The 16,358-nt window shown below is 40.1% G+C and overlaps 1 protein-coding gene across 4 annotated transcripts in view; it reads left to right on the top strand.

Moving 5' to 3' along the window:
- Window positions 1-3,270: 3,270 nt before the first annotated feature.
- Trnt1 (tRNA nucleotidyl transferase 1) overlaps window positions 3,271-16,358 on the top strand; it is a 19,756-nt gene continuing 6,668 nt past the window's right edge. For 2 of the 4 annotated variants that reach the window (XM_045134250.1, XM_045134249.1), the window contains exons 1-5: window positions 3,308-3,684; window positions 8,411-8,604; window positions 10,047-10,185; window positions 13,067-13,193; window positions 15,622-15,815. In XM_045134250.1, coding sequence (XP_044990185.1) covers window positions 3,393-3,684; window positions 8,411-8,604; window positions 10,047-10,185; window positions 13,067-13,193; window positions 15,622-15,815 — 946 coding nt within the window. In that variant the 5' untranslated portion in view covers window positions 3,308-3,392. The other 2 variants (XM_004651499.2, XM_045134251.1) reach the window with 2 other exon arrangements.

The raw sequence follows: 16,358 nt of genomic DNA, 5'->3' as shown, positions 1-16,358 counted from the left end.
AACTCTGGTCATACACATGTGACCTGCCATTTAACAGTGAACTTCTGCTCAGTCATGTTCTTTTTTTATATCACAATCAAATCACCTGCTGAAAATCAGAAAGGAGGGAAAGTAGAAGTACTCAGTGATAAGGATGGTGCAGTTGGGTTACTGTTATTTTTAATTTATCTACATCCTGTGGTGTTCCATTTTCTCTCCAACTTTCTACTAAGGAAACTCCATTCAAGGTTTTTTTTTGTGGAATGAACAATGGACACCAGAGATGTCCATGATCTGGGGAGAACCTAGGAACCTGCCTACTTCCATGGTGCATGTAATTCAGGTCAGTATCTTTCCTTGGAAAGATGCCTCTGGAGAATCGAGGTCATCTGATGATATCACTACTGTCTTCATGAGAGGGTGGCAGGAGGAACTGGAGAATCACAACACTCCATTCATGGCCATGAACATGGTCAACAAGATCCTCTATAAACTGGAAAAGACGAAAACAATCTCCCCAGTTGAATTTATTTTAGAGTTTTGGGACCGACAGGTATGAAATGATAAATTTATATGGTATTAAGCCACTACATCTGGCACAGCTGGTCATAGGCAACCATAGGAGCTAATGCAGGGTATTGTTTACTACTTCTTCTTCACACTCCATTTTCTCATTTTAGGTTTGTTCATATTTCCATTCACTTATCTTCACTCCAGAGGCACCATTCCAGGGCACCTTCATGAGGACAGCAGTCCTAAGCCTCCTGCCTGGGCCTGCAAGCCATCCTAGGAAAACACAAATGGATTCACACACACACACACACAAAAAAAAAACCCCTATAGTAAAAGACCTTTAACATCTTACTACTAGAGTTAAAATCGAACCCTGTGTCATCATGTGACATGCTGGCCTGCCTGACTGCGCATCTGACTTCCTCAGTGGAATTAGTACTGAGAAATAGCTTTGAGTCAAAATGCCTGGATTCAGAGTCTACTTGAACCACTTACTTTTGTGTGAACCATAAAGCACTTTATACTTTATACCTCAGTTTCATTTATTCCTTTTAGTGTATATACATGCATGCATAAGTGCATGCATAATCCTCCCATATTTAGCCCCCTGGGTACGTCTCTATACCTTTGCCTCTTTTAAATGTCACATAAATATAAATGGTGTCATCTTATTTGTAGCCTCTATGAAACCTGCTTTCTTCCTTCAGAATCAGATGAGACTGTGTGTATCAATGTTTGCTCTTTTTCATTGCTAAACAGGATTCCCTTTTAGGGACATATCCTAGTTCGTATATTGTATGTTGGAGGAAATTTAGCATATTTCCAGTCTGAGGTGATTATGAATAAAACTATAACCATTTAAACAAGTTTTAGTGTGAACACATTTTTTTCACTTCTAAATTCTTTAGAACTACTGGACCATAAGCTAAGTATATGTGAAAGCATTTTACAAAATTTTGCATTTTACAAAGTGGCTATACCAGTTTGTAGTTCCACCAACTGTGTGTGAGAGTTTCACTTGCTCCATATCATCATCAATACACACACAGTATTACCTGGGTTTTGATTTTTAAAAGTTCTGTAAGTTTTAAAGAGCATTTCACTGTGGTCATAATGTATTTCCCTAGTAGTCAATGATGTTGGATATCTTAACATATTACATATTCAGTTCCAACCATGTAGTTTCTCTTGTTACATTTATTTCTGCATGTTTTACTTATACAAAAATAGTGTAGTTTTTCATTGTGTTTGATGCTAGAGTACAGAACTAGAAATTTACATATTAACCTTATACCCTGAGATCTTTGAAAGATCACTATCAGCTGTAGTAGTTCATTTGCTGTTTGCTGTGAGTTCCACATAAACCATCATGTCATATTAAGACACAGTTTTAGTTTATTCTACATTGTTATGCTTTTTGATCTTGCTTAATTTTAATGATGAGCTACAGGCAGCTGTTGAAAATAAGTGGTGAGACTGCATCGTTTTTCTTGTTTCTAATAGTTGAAGAAATATGATAAAAAATGTTTTCATTAAGTTTGATGTTAGGAATAGCTTTTTGTAGGTGCCCTTTGCCATAATGAGGAAGTCTTTTTTAATTTTAATTTCTTGAGAGATTTTATACTAAATAAATAGGTGTTGGATTTTAAGTACTCCTTTTGGATCTATTGGAGTGATTATATATATACACATATATGCATATATACATATATATATATTGTCTGCAATATGGTGAATTATACAATGTTTTTTGAATATTAAATCTAACTTAAATTGAGATAAACTCAAACTTACAATGAGGATCTCTTTCTAGTTTTATCTAGTGGGATCCAATTTGCTAATATTATATTTTTTATTAGTATTGTCTATTAGCATGTAGATTGACTTTTGTGTTAGGCTCAAGCTCAGAGGGAAATGTTACAACTTATGTGAAAAAATAGTAGCTTTTTCTTACGTTTGCTAAATGTGACTACTGAAATCATCTAGCCTTCCCCGCCCCCCCTCATTGTCTTTATGGGAAGTTTGGTTTTTTTTGAGGTAGGGTCTCGCTGCAGTCCAGGCTGACCTGGAATTCATTGGGTGGTGTCAAACTCAGAGAACCTCCTACTTTTGCCTCCCAAACGCTGGTATTAAAAGAGTGCGCCACCACATACCGCTTATTTTTTTCTTGTCTGGTTTGTTTTAAAATGTTATGCTATGTCAGCGCTATTGTTCTTTTAATAGAATTTGTCCATATGTTGTGGAACTGACCGGGATGTAACTGTCCATTCTACAGAGTGATGGCCTGAAATGGTAATTAGGGCCGAGAGGGGTCTGGGACTTCCCTTGGGATTTGGAGAGGCTCACTGGTCTCTGAAAATCAAGTTGGAAAGGTAGCCCTGTTCCTTCTACAATCAGGACGCGCAATTTCCCTGAAGCTACGAGAAACACCAGTGCCCATGCATTCTTCAAGGACAATCTTGGGAAAGTTAACGAAGTTCCACTTGTATTTACTTGTCCACATTTAGAGTTCAGCGCCTGTCCTCTCACACCTGTGCCACTCCGCCCACGTCAGGAAAGGACCACATCAAAGCGAAGATCTTCACACCGAATGCGACCTCTCCAGAACCGAGCAGCCACAGCTAGGCAGAACTCCCGGGGTTATTTAAAGTTAAGTCCAGCAACTTCCACGGAGCGGACCGGAGCTTAGGCTGGGTTTCCACCCTCCCCCCGGCTTCCCATTGGCTGCCGGCCGACGTGCGTCGTTGACGTCGCCGCGCTCGCTTGCCCGGAAGTGTGCGTGAGGCGAGGCCGCGGCCGGGTAAGCGGGCGCGCACGGCCATGGGAGGTGTCGTGTCCCCGCGCGGCCGGGCAGCTCGGGGCGCGCGGGAGGGAGCCATGTCCTCTCAGGCTTTCTGGGAATGGGGTGCTCTTTCCTCCCTGCGTCCCGACCTCGCCACTGTCACCCGGGGGAGCGGCGGACGCGGCGGCCCAGGGTCCGGTCCCCGGAGGCCGTCCCGAGTTGGCCTGGGCGTGCACAGAGTCTTCGCTCCCCCACGCGGCGTCGGGGGGCCGCCCCTCTGCTCTCTGCGTGCCCTGAGGGTCCCTTGGATGACGTGCTGATTCCCCAGGCCGGCTCGGGAGGAGGGCCGAGGGGAGGGAAGGAATGTGGAAACCCAGGTCAAACCAACGAAATCGATTTGCTTTTGGAAGGCAAGCCCCTGAGACTGACATTTCGGGTGCTGGGGGAGTAGTAGGGTGATAGCCACATGTAACTGACATGTTCTGGAGGATTTCAGTTAACTTCCGAGGATCTCCCGCCTGGTTCTCCGAGAGGTGGAGGGCAGTCACGTGTGGTATGAATATAGTTAAGTGCTTCCGGAGGACAGAACTGGGTAGCTGCCAGCATAGGTTGTGGGGTAGTTCAGGTGATCAGTTTGACCATTTTTCATTTGGAGAAATGACTTTGTCGAACAGTAAAATAGCCCTGGTATGTCCCTACTTTGAAGCTTAATTGTGCACATGTTTGCTTTGTAGATGCGTGGTTGGTGACTGTCTCCAGATGCTGAGGCACCTCTATCTGTGGCACAGGCCAGTTCTGAACTGTAGTTTTAGTAGATTGTGTCTCTTGAAGCGACACCTGTTTACAATGAAGTTGCAGTCTCCAGAATTTCAGTCACTTTTCACAGAAGGGTTGAAGAATCTGACAGGTGAGAGATTAGGATGTCTGGTTTTGTGTTTTTGTTTACGAATTATACATGGAGATGCACAGGATAAATATTCTAATTCATGTTTTTGTTGAGCATAACAGAAAGGCTTGTGAATAATCCAGTACTATAAGCCAAATTACTAAAACTGAGAAATTGAGTGCAACAAAAGTTGGCTTTTGTGTAGGTGTGTGAAATACAGAAGTTAGTCTGAACACCAGTGGGTACTCTCAAACATTACGAGTGTGGAGTGCCCTGCCCTTTTTCCCTGACTAGTAACTGAAGGAACCGGATTTTATTTTTTAAAATATTTTATTTATATTAGAGAGGAAGAAAGAGAGGCAGAGGAGAAAATGAGTACACCAGGGCCTCTAACTACTGCAAACCTTGGAGGTATGTACCTTCATGTGCATTTGGTTTACTTGGTTACTGGAGAACTGAGCCTGGGTCCTTAGGCTTTGTAGGCAGGTGCCTTAGCCAGTAAGCCATCTCTGCAGCCCAGAACTGGATTTTAAACTTGCACAGTCTTATGTCAGCCCAGTTTGGAAACAGTAGACCATTGTTTTCTTCACATGTATAATTGCCTTCAGAGAGAATTGATGACAGAGGGAAATTGGAGTTACCTCCTTTTTTTAGACATGCAAAATAAGTTGATTTAGCTAAAGTGTCTGGTAAGCTACTTCTGCTTGATACTGTTGTGCTTTATCTATGTTGATCTTTAGTGTCAGCTATGGATGGAGCTGAGTGTCAGGGGTGCTTTCAGGAATACATGTAGCTGTACACGTGTAAAAAGGATTTAAAGCTACTCTGCAGACCTGGCTGTCAGAATCACTTTATTTAGATGCTTTCTAAAACACAGATGTAGGCATTCTATCTACTAAGCTGGAATCTCTTGGAGGGATGGCATTTGTTTTTGTGGTGTTGGGTTTGTTTGTTTTTAACTTCACAGATTAATCCTGGGGAACAGAAACTGGGAGATCATTGCTTTAAAGGCTACTTTTTTGTTCCTGAAATGTGACATTACTGTTCCATACAAATATGCTTTTCTGTTCTTCTCTATATTGTATTAAAAGATAACTTTAAAAACTCTGAATTGGGCTGGGGAAATGCCTCACCAGTTAAAGACCCTTGCTTGCAAAGCCTGCCAGCCTGAGTTCAATTCCCCAGTACCCATGTAAAGCCAGATGCACAAAGTGGCACATGCATATAGAGTTCATTTACTATTGCCAAAAGGCCCTGGTATGTCCATACTCATTCACTTGCTCTCAAATTAAAAAAAAACAAAAAATACACTGAATTGGGAGATTTTGGAAACGGTTTACTGACACAAGGATAAAAAACAAATTGCTTTAGGTTCAGTATCTCCTTTCTGAAATGGAATTAGTTTACCAAGTGACTTTGAGCTTACATTTTTATTGCTGTGAAGCAATTGTGAATTGAAAACATTGGATATGGGTAGAAACTCACCCATGACCATCATGATATTTAAAGTTGGTGCCAAGGATTGGGCCCTCACCCTCTTCCTCCCCCCCTCCAAATCTTAATGTTTTAGTTTTACCACTCAATACTTCAACACACACATACCTCTATTCTCCAGTGATGTCACTCTTTAGCTGGAATATTACAGTTCACTTCCATTGTTAGCCAAGTTGATGTAAAGATAATTCATAAGTACCTTAAGAAATGGGGAGACGTGGACTGGAAAGATGGCTCAGCTGCTAAAGGTACTTACTCTGTGCTTGCCAACTGAGTTTGATTCATAACACCCCCATGAAGTCAGACTCAAGGCAGGCACCTGCATGCATAATCCCAGCACACCTCTGGCAATTGGAGCTGGAGCTAGGAGAATCCTGAAACTTACAGGCCCCAGAGGCAGAAAACAATCTTGATGAAGGAGACAACCTTCCTCTCATTTCCACATGTATGCTATGACACCCACACACCCACACACAAAGTTTAAAAGTAAAAACAAACTAGGGGAGACACGGGTGTAAATGGTTTTAGTGTACAGTAGTGTGTATGAAGGAAGGTGTTAGAAGTTGTTTAACCTCACCTTCAGGACAGGCTTCCTAACCTGAGTCACACAGATGAGTAAGATTGACTTTAATACTGTTTTCCATCTGAATGGTGGCCCATGAGTAGGTTATAAAATCCATTTTAAGAACTTGTTAAATTCCATTAGTAAGTGTAATTACATTTATTTCATGGGACTTTGATTTACCATGTAGAGTCAAGCTTTGCTGGCTGCTGTTTGCATTGTCTGTCTTTGTATATGTTATGAAGTAAGAAGGCAGACTGCTGGCCAGTGAGCTGTATGAGTAAGTTAGGAAAGGGTTTTGAGTGACATGCTCCCCGAAAAGTCAGAGGGAAACCACAGGGAGAGTTTGGTGTGGGTAACGTGTGTGGCAAAGATAAGAACTGAGAACTTGGTTATGGGAGCCTTTGTATAATATGGTAAGAAATTGAACATTTTGATGTGAGTTCTTAGGAGGAAGAATTACACAGCATAATTAGCCTTGAGGTTTAGATTCCTCTGGCTAGACAGGAGGATAAGCTTTCAGGGCAGGTGGTAGGGCACTGGAGGCTGGGAGATCCAATGAAGGCAGTCTTTGAGACTCTTGTGTCAGTACAGGCATACAGTTTAGAGGGCCTGGACTAGAGAGAAATGGAACTAGAATCCAATTTGGACAAATCTTCAGCTACTTGGGACATGGAACTCTCCGTAGGTCTTATGAAAGCTGTGGACTGATACTTTTTTTGTATTTTAAGGACCTTGGGCCATATTAGAGACCCTTAGTAGAGTTATATGGTTGGTGAGATTTGATTGGAAATACCACAGTAAGAGAATCTGAATCCTTCCTTTTCAGGAGGCTTTACTGAAATTTATATCTCCTGCGAGAGCACACATACACTTCAGGCACAGATGTTTAAGCAAGCCATCTTAGGGAGTCTACTTAGTGGGCCTAAGTTTTGGGAAGAGTAGGACTGTTGGGTGGCAAAGGATAGTAGATGTTGAGGATTACATTTTGAATTGTGATTAGGAATGCTACCACTCTGATGTATATTGTCAAGGTCCACCTCCACCCCCAGGGATACACCAAGTTGGGTTACTAACTTCTGGCAGTAAGAACACTACAAACAGTTCCCACTGGGGCTTCTGTCTTAGGAAGAGGACTTTTGAAAGGACTTAAGCCAGGTGTGATGGTGCATGCCTTTAATCTCAACAGTTGGGAGGCATTGGTAGGAGGATTACCATGAGTTCAAGGCCACCCTGAGACTACATACTGAATTTCAAGTCAGCCTAGGCTAGAGCAAGACCCTGCCTCGAAAAACTAAGAAAAAAGAAAGGGGATTCTTTTAATATTGGAGCCTGTGCTAGTGTGCTAGGATATTCTGGAGTGGGTTATATACTTTCGGAAAGCAGAAGTAATACTTTGGTCATCTTCATTCTTAGCTGGAAGGTGAGAGCATGTGAACTGATGGAAGGTAAGGAGCAGTCTTGGGACGGTGTTCATATTTGGTTTTTCAGATTTTCCTTTTGATTTGTCGTGATCCATTGTAGTCAAGATATGTCCTTGTGTGATGCTATCTTCAGTGAAATCCTGTAAGGTTTTCAAAACACCAGGGTGTGGTTGTGAGTGGCAGGCCAGCTCAGAGAACGTGAAGGTTTTACTGGTCGCTTTAGACCAGTTTGGATGTCATTCTGCCATGTAATTGTAGAGGACTTATCCACGTCATATACTAAAGTAGCAGTCCATGTAGTCACTCTTAGTAGTTCCAGTGTGCAAGTGGTTCTCCCCACAGCACAGGTACAAGCTAGTTTCCAATAACACAGGCAGGTTAATTTGTTTCTGTAACACTGATGATGGGTTTCATGTCAAGCTTCTGCCTCTGCCCACACAGAGAGCTAGGTGAGTGTTGCCCTTGCCATGTGCACACAAACTGCAAGTCACAAAGCAGAACTGCTTGGTAAAACTCCTGTTTATGCTGGTGACCTCTAAACATTGTGAAATGTCTTCTGATTCAACAAAGAAAATTCATGTCAGATTTCTCTTCCCAGTCTTTAGTGGTGGTGTGCTGTAGCAGAGCCATGTCCAGTCTATGGGCTGTTCTGAGCTTCATCTGGCAGTTCACTCAGTTCAATGACCTCCACTGTTTGTAGTATAGGGTGGAACCTGGTACTCAGTGATTCTTCATCTTAATCACGTTATAACAGAAGTCTCTCTTCTCAGAATTATTTGTCAAAGAGAATCATGAACTAAGAATAGCAGGAGGAGCTGTGAGGGACTTACTCAATGGGGTCAAGCCTCAGGATGTGGATTTTGCCACCACGGCCACACCAGCCCAGATGAAGGAGATGTTCCAGTCGGCTGGCATCCGTATGATCAACAACAAAGGAGAGAAGCATGGGACAATTACCGCCAGGGTGAGTGGAAGGCCTGCTACTTTTGTGCACTGCCGTCTCTCTTTAAAATGTAGTCTTGTTTTTCTAACTAAAAGAGCAGATAACAAAAAGTCTAAAGAAGGGATGGGAGGATAGTCCAGTGTGATTGCTTGACTAGCGTGTGTGAGAACCGAGACTAAATTCCCAGCACTACAAAGAAGCCTCAGTAAAAATGTCAGTGTCCTCTACTGTTCTTAAATCTTGTGTTCTTCCGCATTGCAGTCACTTCTCAGTTGGAGATTTACCTCTACGATTTCAGCAGAGAACAAAAAAACCTTTGCATGCTATATACAGCTTTTGTTTTTTACTTATAGGTTCTTAGCCTTCCCCCCGGACTTCCTCCTGGGAGGATAGTTGACTTTCCTCATTCTTCTCCCCAGCAAGCCCATACAGCACCTCTTCCTCATCTTCCCAGCATATTTTCAGTTAACTCTGTATGAAGAGTTCATATTTATAACTGTTTATTTACAGCTCATTCTATTCATGCTTTTTTTCCCCCTCACAGGTTACAGTATTTTTCTAGTATATAGCTTTCATGTACCACTCATTCATTCCCATACTCTGTGCCATGCTGTAAATTTCTCAAGAAATTTAAACAAATCAAATGTCCGTTCTTGTTTCTTTTCTATCTTCCTGCTCCAGTATGAACTTTAAGATTAACCTTGGCACGTCTGCATTATGCCTCCTGATTTCTGTGTGCCATGTGGCATCTTGATTTATGTCCTGTTAGCAGTCCAAAATCCAAGGAAGCCTTATGTGTTTAAAAATAGTTTTATTTTACTCCTGTTGAATTGTACACTGAGAGTAGTTGCCACTCATAGATGTGAAGGCTGCCTCTCAGTTTCAGTGCTGCCTTGTAAAGTCTTGATTTAGGTTCTTCTTTGGGAAGCCTTTCTGCCCTTGAGGTTTTTCATTTCAAGATGGTATGCATTGGTTTGAAATGTTTTTTCATTTATTGTGCAGTGGATTTTTTGGACCCTTTATGCTCTTTGGAAACTGTGTTATTGGGTATTGGACCAGGAGGCTGTCCAGTTTTATATTTCTTCTTCTCTCTTCATTCATGACTTTTATTCACATTCCATGAGAGTGATCTTATATCCTGATCTTATATTTCTTATATTTCTATTGTGTTTTTTTTTTAAAAAAAAACTTCAACAGCTTAAAAAAATGTTTATATGTGTAGGTCAGAGGGCAACTTTGCATGCTGGTCCTTTATTTTGTGTTGAACTCAGTCACAGTGGGCATTTTAACAGGACATTATTTGGTTTTGTCTTTAAATAGTCTTTCTGTTTCAAGATATACATGTTTATATCAATTCACATTGAGATACAATAATTGGTAGGGATCACAGTAGCATGCCTTAATGAAGACAGACTCAGTATATTACAAGCCAGTTTTGTTTAAAAGCCTGCGTTTGGTTACAGCTTCATGAAGAAAATTTTGAAATTACTACACTCCGGATTGATGTTACCACTGATGGGAGACATGCCGAGGTAGAATTCACAACTGACTGGCAGAAAGATGCTGAACGTAGAGACCTCACGATCAATTCCATGTTTCTAGGTAATAGATGGAGATATGACAGTGTTTCAGTTCATTCTGTCAGAATGCCTTTTCATTGAAACCTGCATTCTGGAATGTTCTCCAATTTAAGTTGCACTAATTTCTTTTAGGAGACAGTTTGTCATGTTGGCTACAGGCAAAATTTCTGGGCTCCTGTTCTGACTGCTTCACTTACTAGCTTTAAACTAGGCTGTTAATGGTATAGAGCTTGGTAGCATCGTAGTGAAGATGAAGGAAGTAAATACTTAGAACAGAGCCTTCACATTTACATATTCAGTCTTTATTAACTGCATCCTAACATTGTCAAGAAAATATATGTGCACGATGCACTTTTCTCTGCCTTTAGTGTATGCCTGTGTTCTCACTCCTCTCCTTGGGGCCTTGGCACAGAGAGTACATGGCCTCCTCATCTTTGTGACTGCTGGGTGTACACACATCACATTTCTTTTTTTAGCAATGCATCTTAGAATCTTCAATGGTTAGAGCTGGCATGCAAAGTGAAACACATTTAAACTCAGTATTACTGAAGTGATGGACTCTCAGGTACAGGTGAGTTAAATTAATAGTTTGGCACATTTTTGAGAAATCATGTTTTGTACTTGAATTTCACCTAAGCCCTTTGTGTTTAAGAATTTCTTTGGAGGCTGCAGAAGATGAGTTAGGCAAGACGGGACAGATGAAACTGCAGATGCTAAGTACCTTAGTTCTTCAGCCCGCACAACAGTGGTGGGAACCTGGACTTGCAAAGCCTAGGCAATTACGACAATAAGGAGTCCAGCTAATGCACATTATCTCTCAATTGTATACTCAAAATAAATTCCCCCCCTCCTTTTTTTGGTTTGGTTTTTTTGTAGCCCAGGCTGACCTAAAATTCACTATGTAGTCTCAGGGTAGCCTTGAACTCACAGCAAGCTTACCTCTGCCTCCCGACTGCTGTGACTAAAGGTTTGCACCACATGCCTGGCTTCTTTTCCCATTATTTATCCAACTAGCTTACAGAGTCCTCTCTAGTGGGTTTCTTGTTAAGTATAATCATGTAAAGAAGAAAAACTAATATTCTGTTTCAAGGTAAAAGCTATACTTGTTACTGGTCTTGGGATGTTTGCTGAATGCCCAGCACTATTTTAAAAATGCTGCGTAAGTTTGATCTGCCTAACAACCCAATGAAATAATTAGTTGTTAACTGTAGAATTAGAATTCTAACCAGAGCAGTCTAAGACATGCTTTTGACTTTATTCACTGTATTTTAAAAGAATGGTATGGCATGCTGTTAATCCTTACTGTAGTCCTGTTTCCTGCTCAGGCTTTTTTCAAGCCTTGCTAGTTCTAGCGTTAATAGTTCTGACATTTATGGCTGACTACCTTGCTTCCCATGTCATTGTTTTTGTCTCATTCCTATGATTTTTCTTTTCCTTCTGGTAGTGTTAGGGATTGGAATGAGGTTCTCACATAAGTTCTAAAGCAGGCAGACCTTGTAGTCAGTTTTGCTGCTTATCATTATTTTTGCCTGTCTTTTGGAACCTGAGCCATTTGAACTTTGCCATATATGTACAAGTATTTCATGCTCATAGTTGCCTGTCTCTGTGTGTAGATCAAGAGTCTGCAAACACACAGGCATGAGGTCCAGCTCATCATTGTTGTGCTCTGTTAAAATCAAATGCCATTTATAGTTCAGCAGAGCTAGACTGTCAGTTTTTTTTTTTTTTTTTTTTTTTTTAAAGAAGTGGAGCCATGCATCTTATCCTGGCCTCTGGTGACACAGACTGAAGTGTGTGATGTGACCACTGACTATGTTCATGGCTGGTTGAATGGTCTTAAGTGCTTCTCTTCTTGAAATAACATGTTTCATATTTGCCTAGGATTGAGAGTTTACCTAGGATGAGCAGTGAAACTAAGATATAACTGTACACTGTTAATACCCAACATTTTAAAGTTATATTAAAATTAGTTATGCTCTTTTCTCCCCATTTTCTGTGTTCAGCGTATGAGGAAACATTTGCTGGCAGTGGAGATTTTGTGAATGAACACACAGTGCCTCTGTTACCAGACAGCTGGATGTCTGCTAATCTGAGAAAAATCTGATAAATATTTTAAAAATTTGTATTTCTTACTAAGTAGGTTGAAATGCTTTTTTTATTTTTGTTTTTATGAGGTAGCCCAGGCTGACCTGAATTCACTATGTAGTCTCAGGGTGGCCTTGAACTCATGGCAATCCTCTTACCTTTGCCTCTGAGTGCTGGGATTAAAGGTGTGCACCACCATGCCCGTCTTTGAAATGCTCATTTTTAAAGAGGCTTTTGGATTTTTATTATTATTTTTATTTTGAGAGAGGGTCTTGTGGGTGGCCCAGGCTACTCTTGATCTCCCAACTCCCCTGCACTCAGCTTCCGGAGTGCTGGGATTCCATAAGAGCATTGGTGTGCTATGGAATTAGCCATTAGTTTCTATGGATGGTGATAGGGATTTGCTTTCCAAGGTGTCTTAACTAATGATTTTTTACTATATGGTGGCTTTTTCCACCAGGCATGCTTGATCTTTGTAGGTAATTAGATTTATTATTTCTTGTACTGTGTGCATCTGTATTTTCCTGGTCAAGTTTTAAAGATTACTTTGGCTATTAGAGTTCATTTTCCTGTCATAGTGTGAAAATGAGCTTGTGTACTATCTTGTACCCTTACCAATCATAGAGGTATGGCACACTCCCTTTTAGTTCATTCTTGGACGTGAGGTGTCTTTTTATTTATAAACACAGCCTTATTTTCTCTTCCTTCCTGGATGTTAATTTTATAACTCTTTGTTGAGTTTTTATTGTTTGCTAGTTTTTAGATTTTTTCATCCAGTTCTTGCTAAAATTTTTCTCCCCTTTTGTTCTAATGAATAGGTTTTGATGGTACTTTGTTTGACTACTTTAATGGCTATACAGATTTAAAAAATAAGAAAGTTAGATTTGTTGGACAAGCCAAGCAAAGGATTCAAGAAGATTATCTCCGAATTTTAAGGTATTTCAGGTAAGAGTGTAAAATGTTTTAATATCACCACCAGAGTGCAATCCAGTTGTAATACACAGGTAAATGTACAAAGTAGATACCCAGATTCCTGTCAGCAGTGAGGTAGCACTGGGCGACTGTCATCCCCCAAATTTGCATACTTCACATTGTTCTCTATTGTGTTTTCTATGAGAAAGCTTTTAAATCATTAAGTCCATTTTTCTTTCTATTAAGTAGTGTTTTGCTTCATTAATCCTGTGGTTTGAGTCATTATTGTAGGTTGGGCACTACTTAGGCACTCTGAGGACAGTTAGGAATGAGTCTTCATAGCTATCATAAAATATCTGATGCCTTACCACAAGGTGGCATTGGCATGAGTAAAATACTGTTAAATAACAAAAACCATAAAAGTATAAATGACTTACTTAAAACTCATGTAAACTTGATAAGTTAATTCATTGATGGGTTTCATGAGTAGCAGCGATTGCTATTTGGATGTATTTGTGCACACAAGCCAGAAGGCATCCTCAGGTTTTAGTTGCTATCCAACTTTATGTATGTATTGAAGCAAGGTTTCTTACTGCCCTTGAACTCACCAATTAGGTTAGACTGATTCATCATGAGCCCTAGGGTTCTACCTCTGCCTCTTCAGTGCTGGGATTTCAAGCCTGCCACCATGCCTGGCATTTTAACATTAGTTCTAGGGATCAAATTAGGGTCCTTTAAGCATTTTAACAAATAATCTTCCTAGTCTTATGATCAGTTTTACAAATTCAAAATAAATTTGGGGCTGGTGCATAAAGACAAGCCTGTACATGTCTGTGGGGTAGCGCTATAGTGCCTAAAGTTAGCACATCTCTGGACTCAAACATTTATCATTTGTTTATGATAAAAATCATGTAACTTCCTTTCATCTAAACTTTTCAGAATCACATTACTTTACAGGAGTACTTGCGAGAATCTTATTTCTGTGGCACACAACAACATAGTACCCACAAATCAACCTTGCCTCTCCCATACCTGACCCCAACCTCTGGTCACTACTCCCGGACTCTCATTTTTGAGATCACCCCTTTTAGGTTTCATGTAAGTGACATCACCCACCACTTACTGTGACTGATACTCCACTAACATGACTTCCTGTGTTTATGTTGTTGGGAATGACGGGACTTCATGCCAAAGGTGGTGGCATATGCTTAATAGCTTTAGCACTGGGGAGGCTGAGGCTAAAGGATTGTGTTTTGAAGGTTAGCCCAGGTTTCAGTGAGTTCAAAGATAGACTAGGCTATATTACAAAAAGGACTGTGTATATTTCTATCTGGATACTCCAACGTGCGTATGAACATTTTCCTTGTTAGTTGATCACTTCATATATTTATTTTTAAGTTGTTGCCACAGTGAATAAGGGGAGTTGATACTACCTCAAAATACTGACTTCATTTCCTTTGGATGTTATTTTGGAGGGGAATGGTTTGGCTTCTGAGGAATCCACATGCTGTTTTCCGTAACAGTATTATTAATTTACACTCCATGTACCTTGTGCAAGAGTTTCCTTATAAACTCATTGACACGTGTTACTCTGGTAATAGTCACTCTTCCTGGAGTGGGGTTGTGTCATTGTGGTTCTGATTTGCATTTTTTTCTGATGACTGAGACTGGGCATCTTGGCCATCCGTAGGTCTTTTTGCAGCTAAGAGTTCCTCATATCATCTAAACATCAATGCCTTGTCAGATGTGTAGTTTGTAAATATTATATAGATTATGTCTTGTTCTGTGTTAATGATTTCTTTAGCAGTGACTTTAAAATTCCATATTACCTTTAAAAAAAGAATCTGATATACATCTCATAATACTCATCTTTCACTAGTTAGCATTACTCTCAGATTACTGTGTACATCACAAGTATTTTGTCAGTAAATACTATAGCTTTCTGAACTTGAGTCAGTTGACAAGTAAATAGTACAAACTGCAAAAATTAGCTGTGTTTAGCATTTAGTTTCAGCCACTAATGAATGTTAAAGCTGTGATTCTTGGTGGATATACAACTCCTGTTTCTGAGGTTCTGTGAAATATACTGGTGACTGTAGTTAAATTTGTCATATATAAAGCTCTGCATTAAGGCTGTTACTGTGTAGGACAGCTTTGAGGCGTTAAGACTGTTCTGTTAATGGTGTTCTAGTCTAGTCTTGGTGCTTTTGTAGGATGTTCTTTTATACCTAGTGTAAGGACCCATTCAGAAGCGACTCAGTGAATGTTAAACTTAAGAAAGCTGCCTGTATTTTACTTAACCTTGGGTTTTCTAATCTGACAAAAAAAAAAAAAAAAAAGGCATTGAAGATTTGACCACCTGTATCTAAGTCTGTGTTTTGTTTTTACATCATACATAGATGTATATAGCAACATAACCTAAAAATGAAAAATGGACTTTCTCTGGGATTTTATCTTGTAGGTTTTATGGTAGAATTGTAGACAAACCTGGTGACCATGACCCTGAGACTCTGGAAGCAATTGCAGAGAATGCCAAAGGCTTGGCTGGAATATCAGGAGAGAGAATTTGGGTAGAACTGAAGAAAATTCTCACTGGTGACCACGTACATCACTTGATCCACCTGATCTATGATCTTGATGTGGCGCCACACATAGGTGAGAACAGGTTTTCAAATTTCAAAAGAAAAAAAGTGTTGCATTTTATATAACTGAAAAAATGAAAGTGGGAAATAAAAATCTAAGGTTAACTTTGGAACTATGTTAAGGGTAAGAAATAGATCAAAATAGGTTGGAGTCAGAGTTGGGTCTGATGAAACTTCACCATTTTAACTAATGATGAAAAAAATGGGATTGAAAACAGTGTGTTTAATTGCAACTAATAAGTGCCAGCAAGTTAATACAAGTAAAGCCTATATTCCCAAAGAACAGTGGGGTTATATGGTTTATCACACTTCAAGGACTTGTGTATACTTCACACACACCAAAAAAAAAAAAAAAAACACCTTAGAAATTTAGTAGAAATTACTTTGTAGAGGTAGAAAGACAGCAGCGTGGCCCATGAGACATCTGTTGAGAGTCTGGCAGGATCTTGTTAATGGAAACAACATGTAAGAGTTTCTCTTAGTGACACCAGGGAAGATGGAGCAACAGATGGGGTTGACAGTGAGTACTAGTGACAGTGTTTCTGCATACTAAAAA

This window comes from Jaculus jaculus, chromosome 14 (genome assembly GCF_020740685.1).
Source record: "Jaculus jaculus isolate mJacJac1 chromosome 14, mJacJac1.mat.Y.cur, whole genome shotgun sequence".
Classification (NCBI taxonomy): domain Eukaryota; kingdom Metazoa; phylum Chordata; class Mammalia; order Rodentia; family Dipodidae; genus Jaculus; species Jaculus jaculus.
This window is presented reverse-complemented; position numbering and strand designations above follow the sequence as displayed.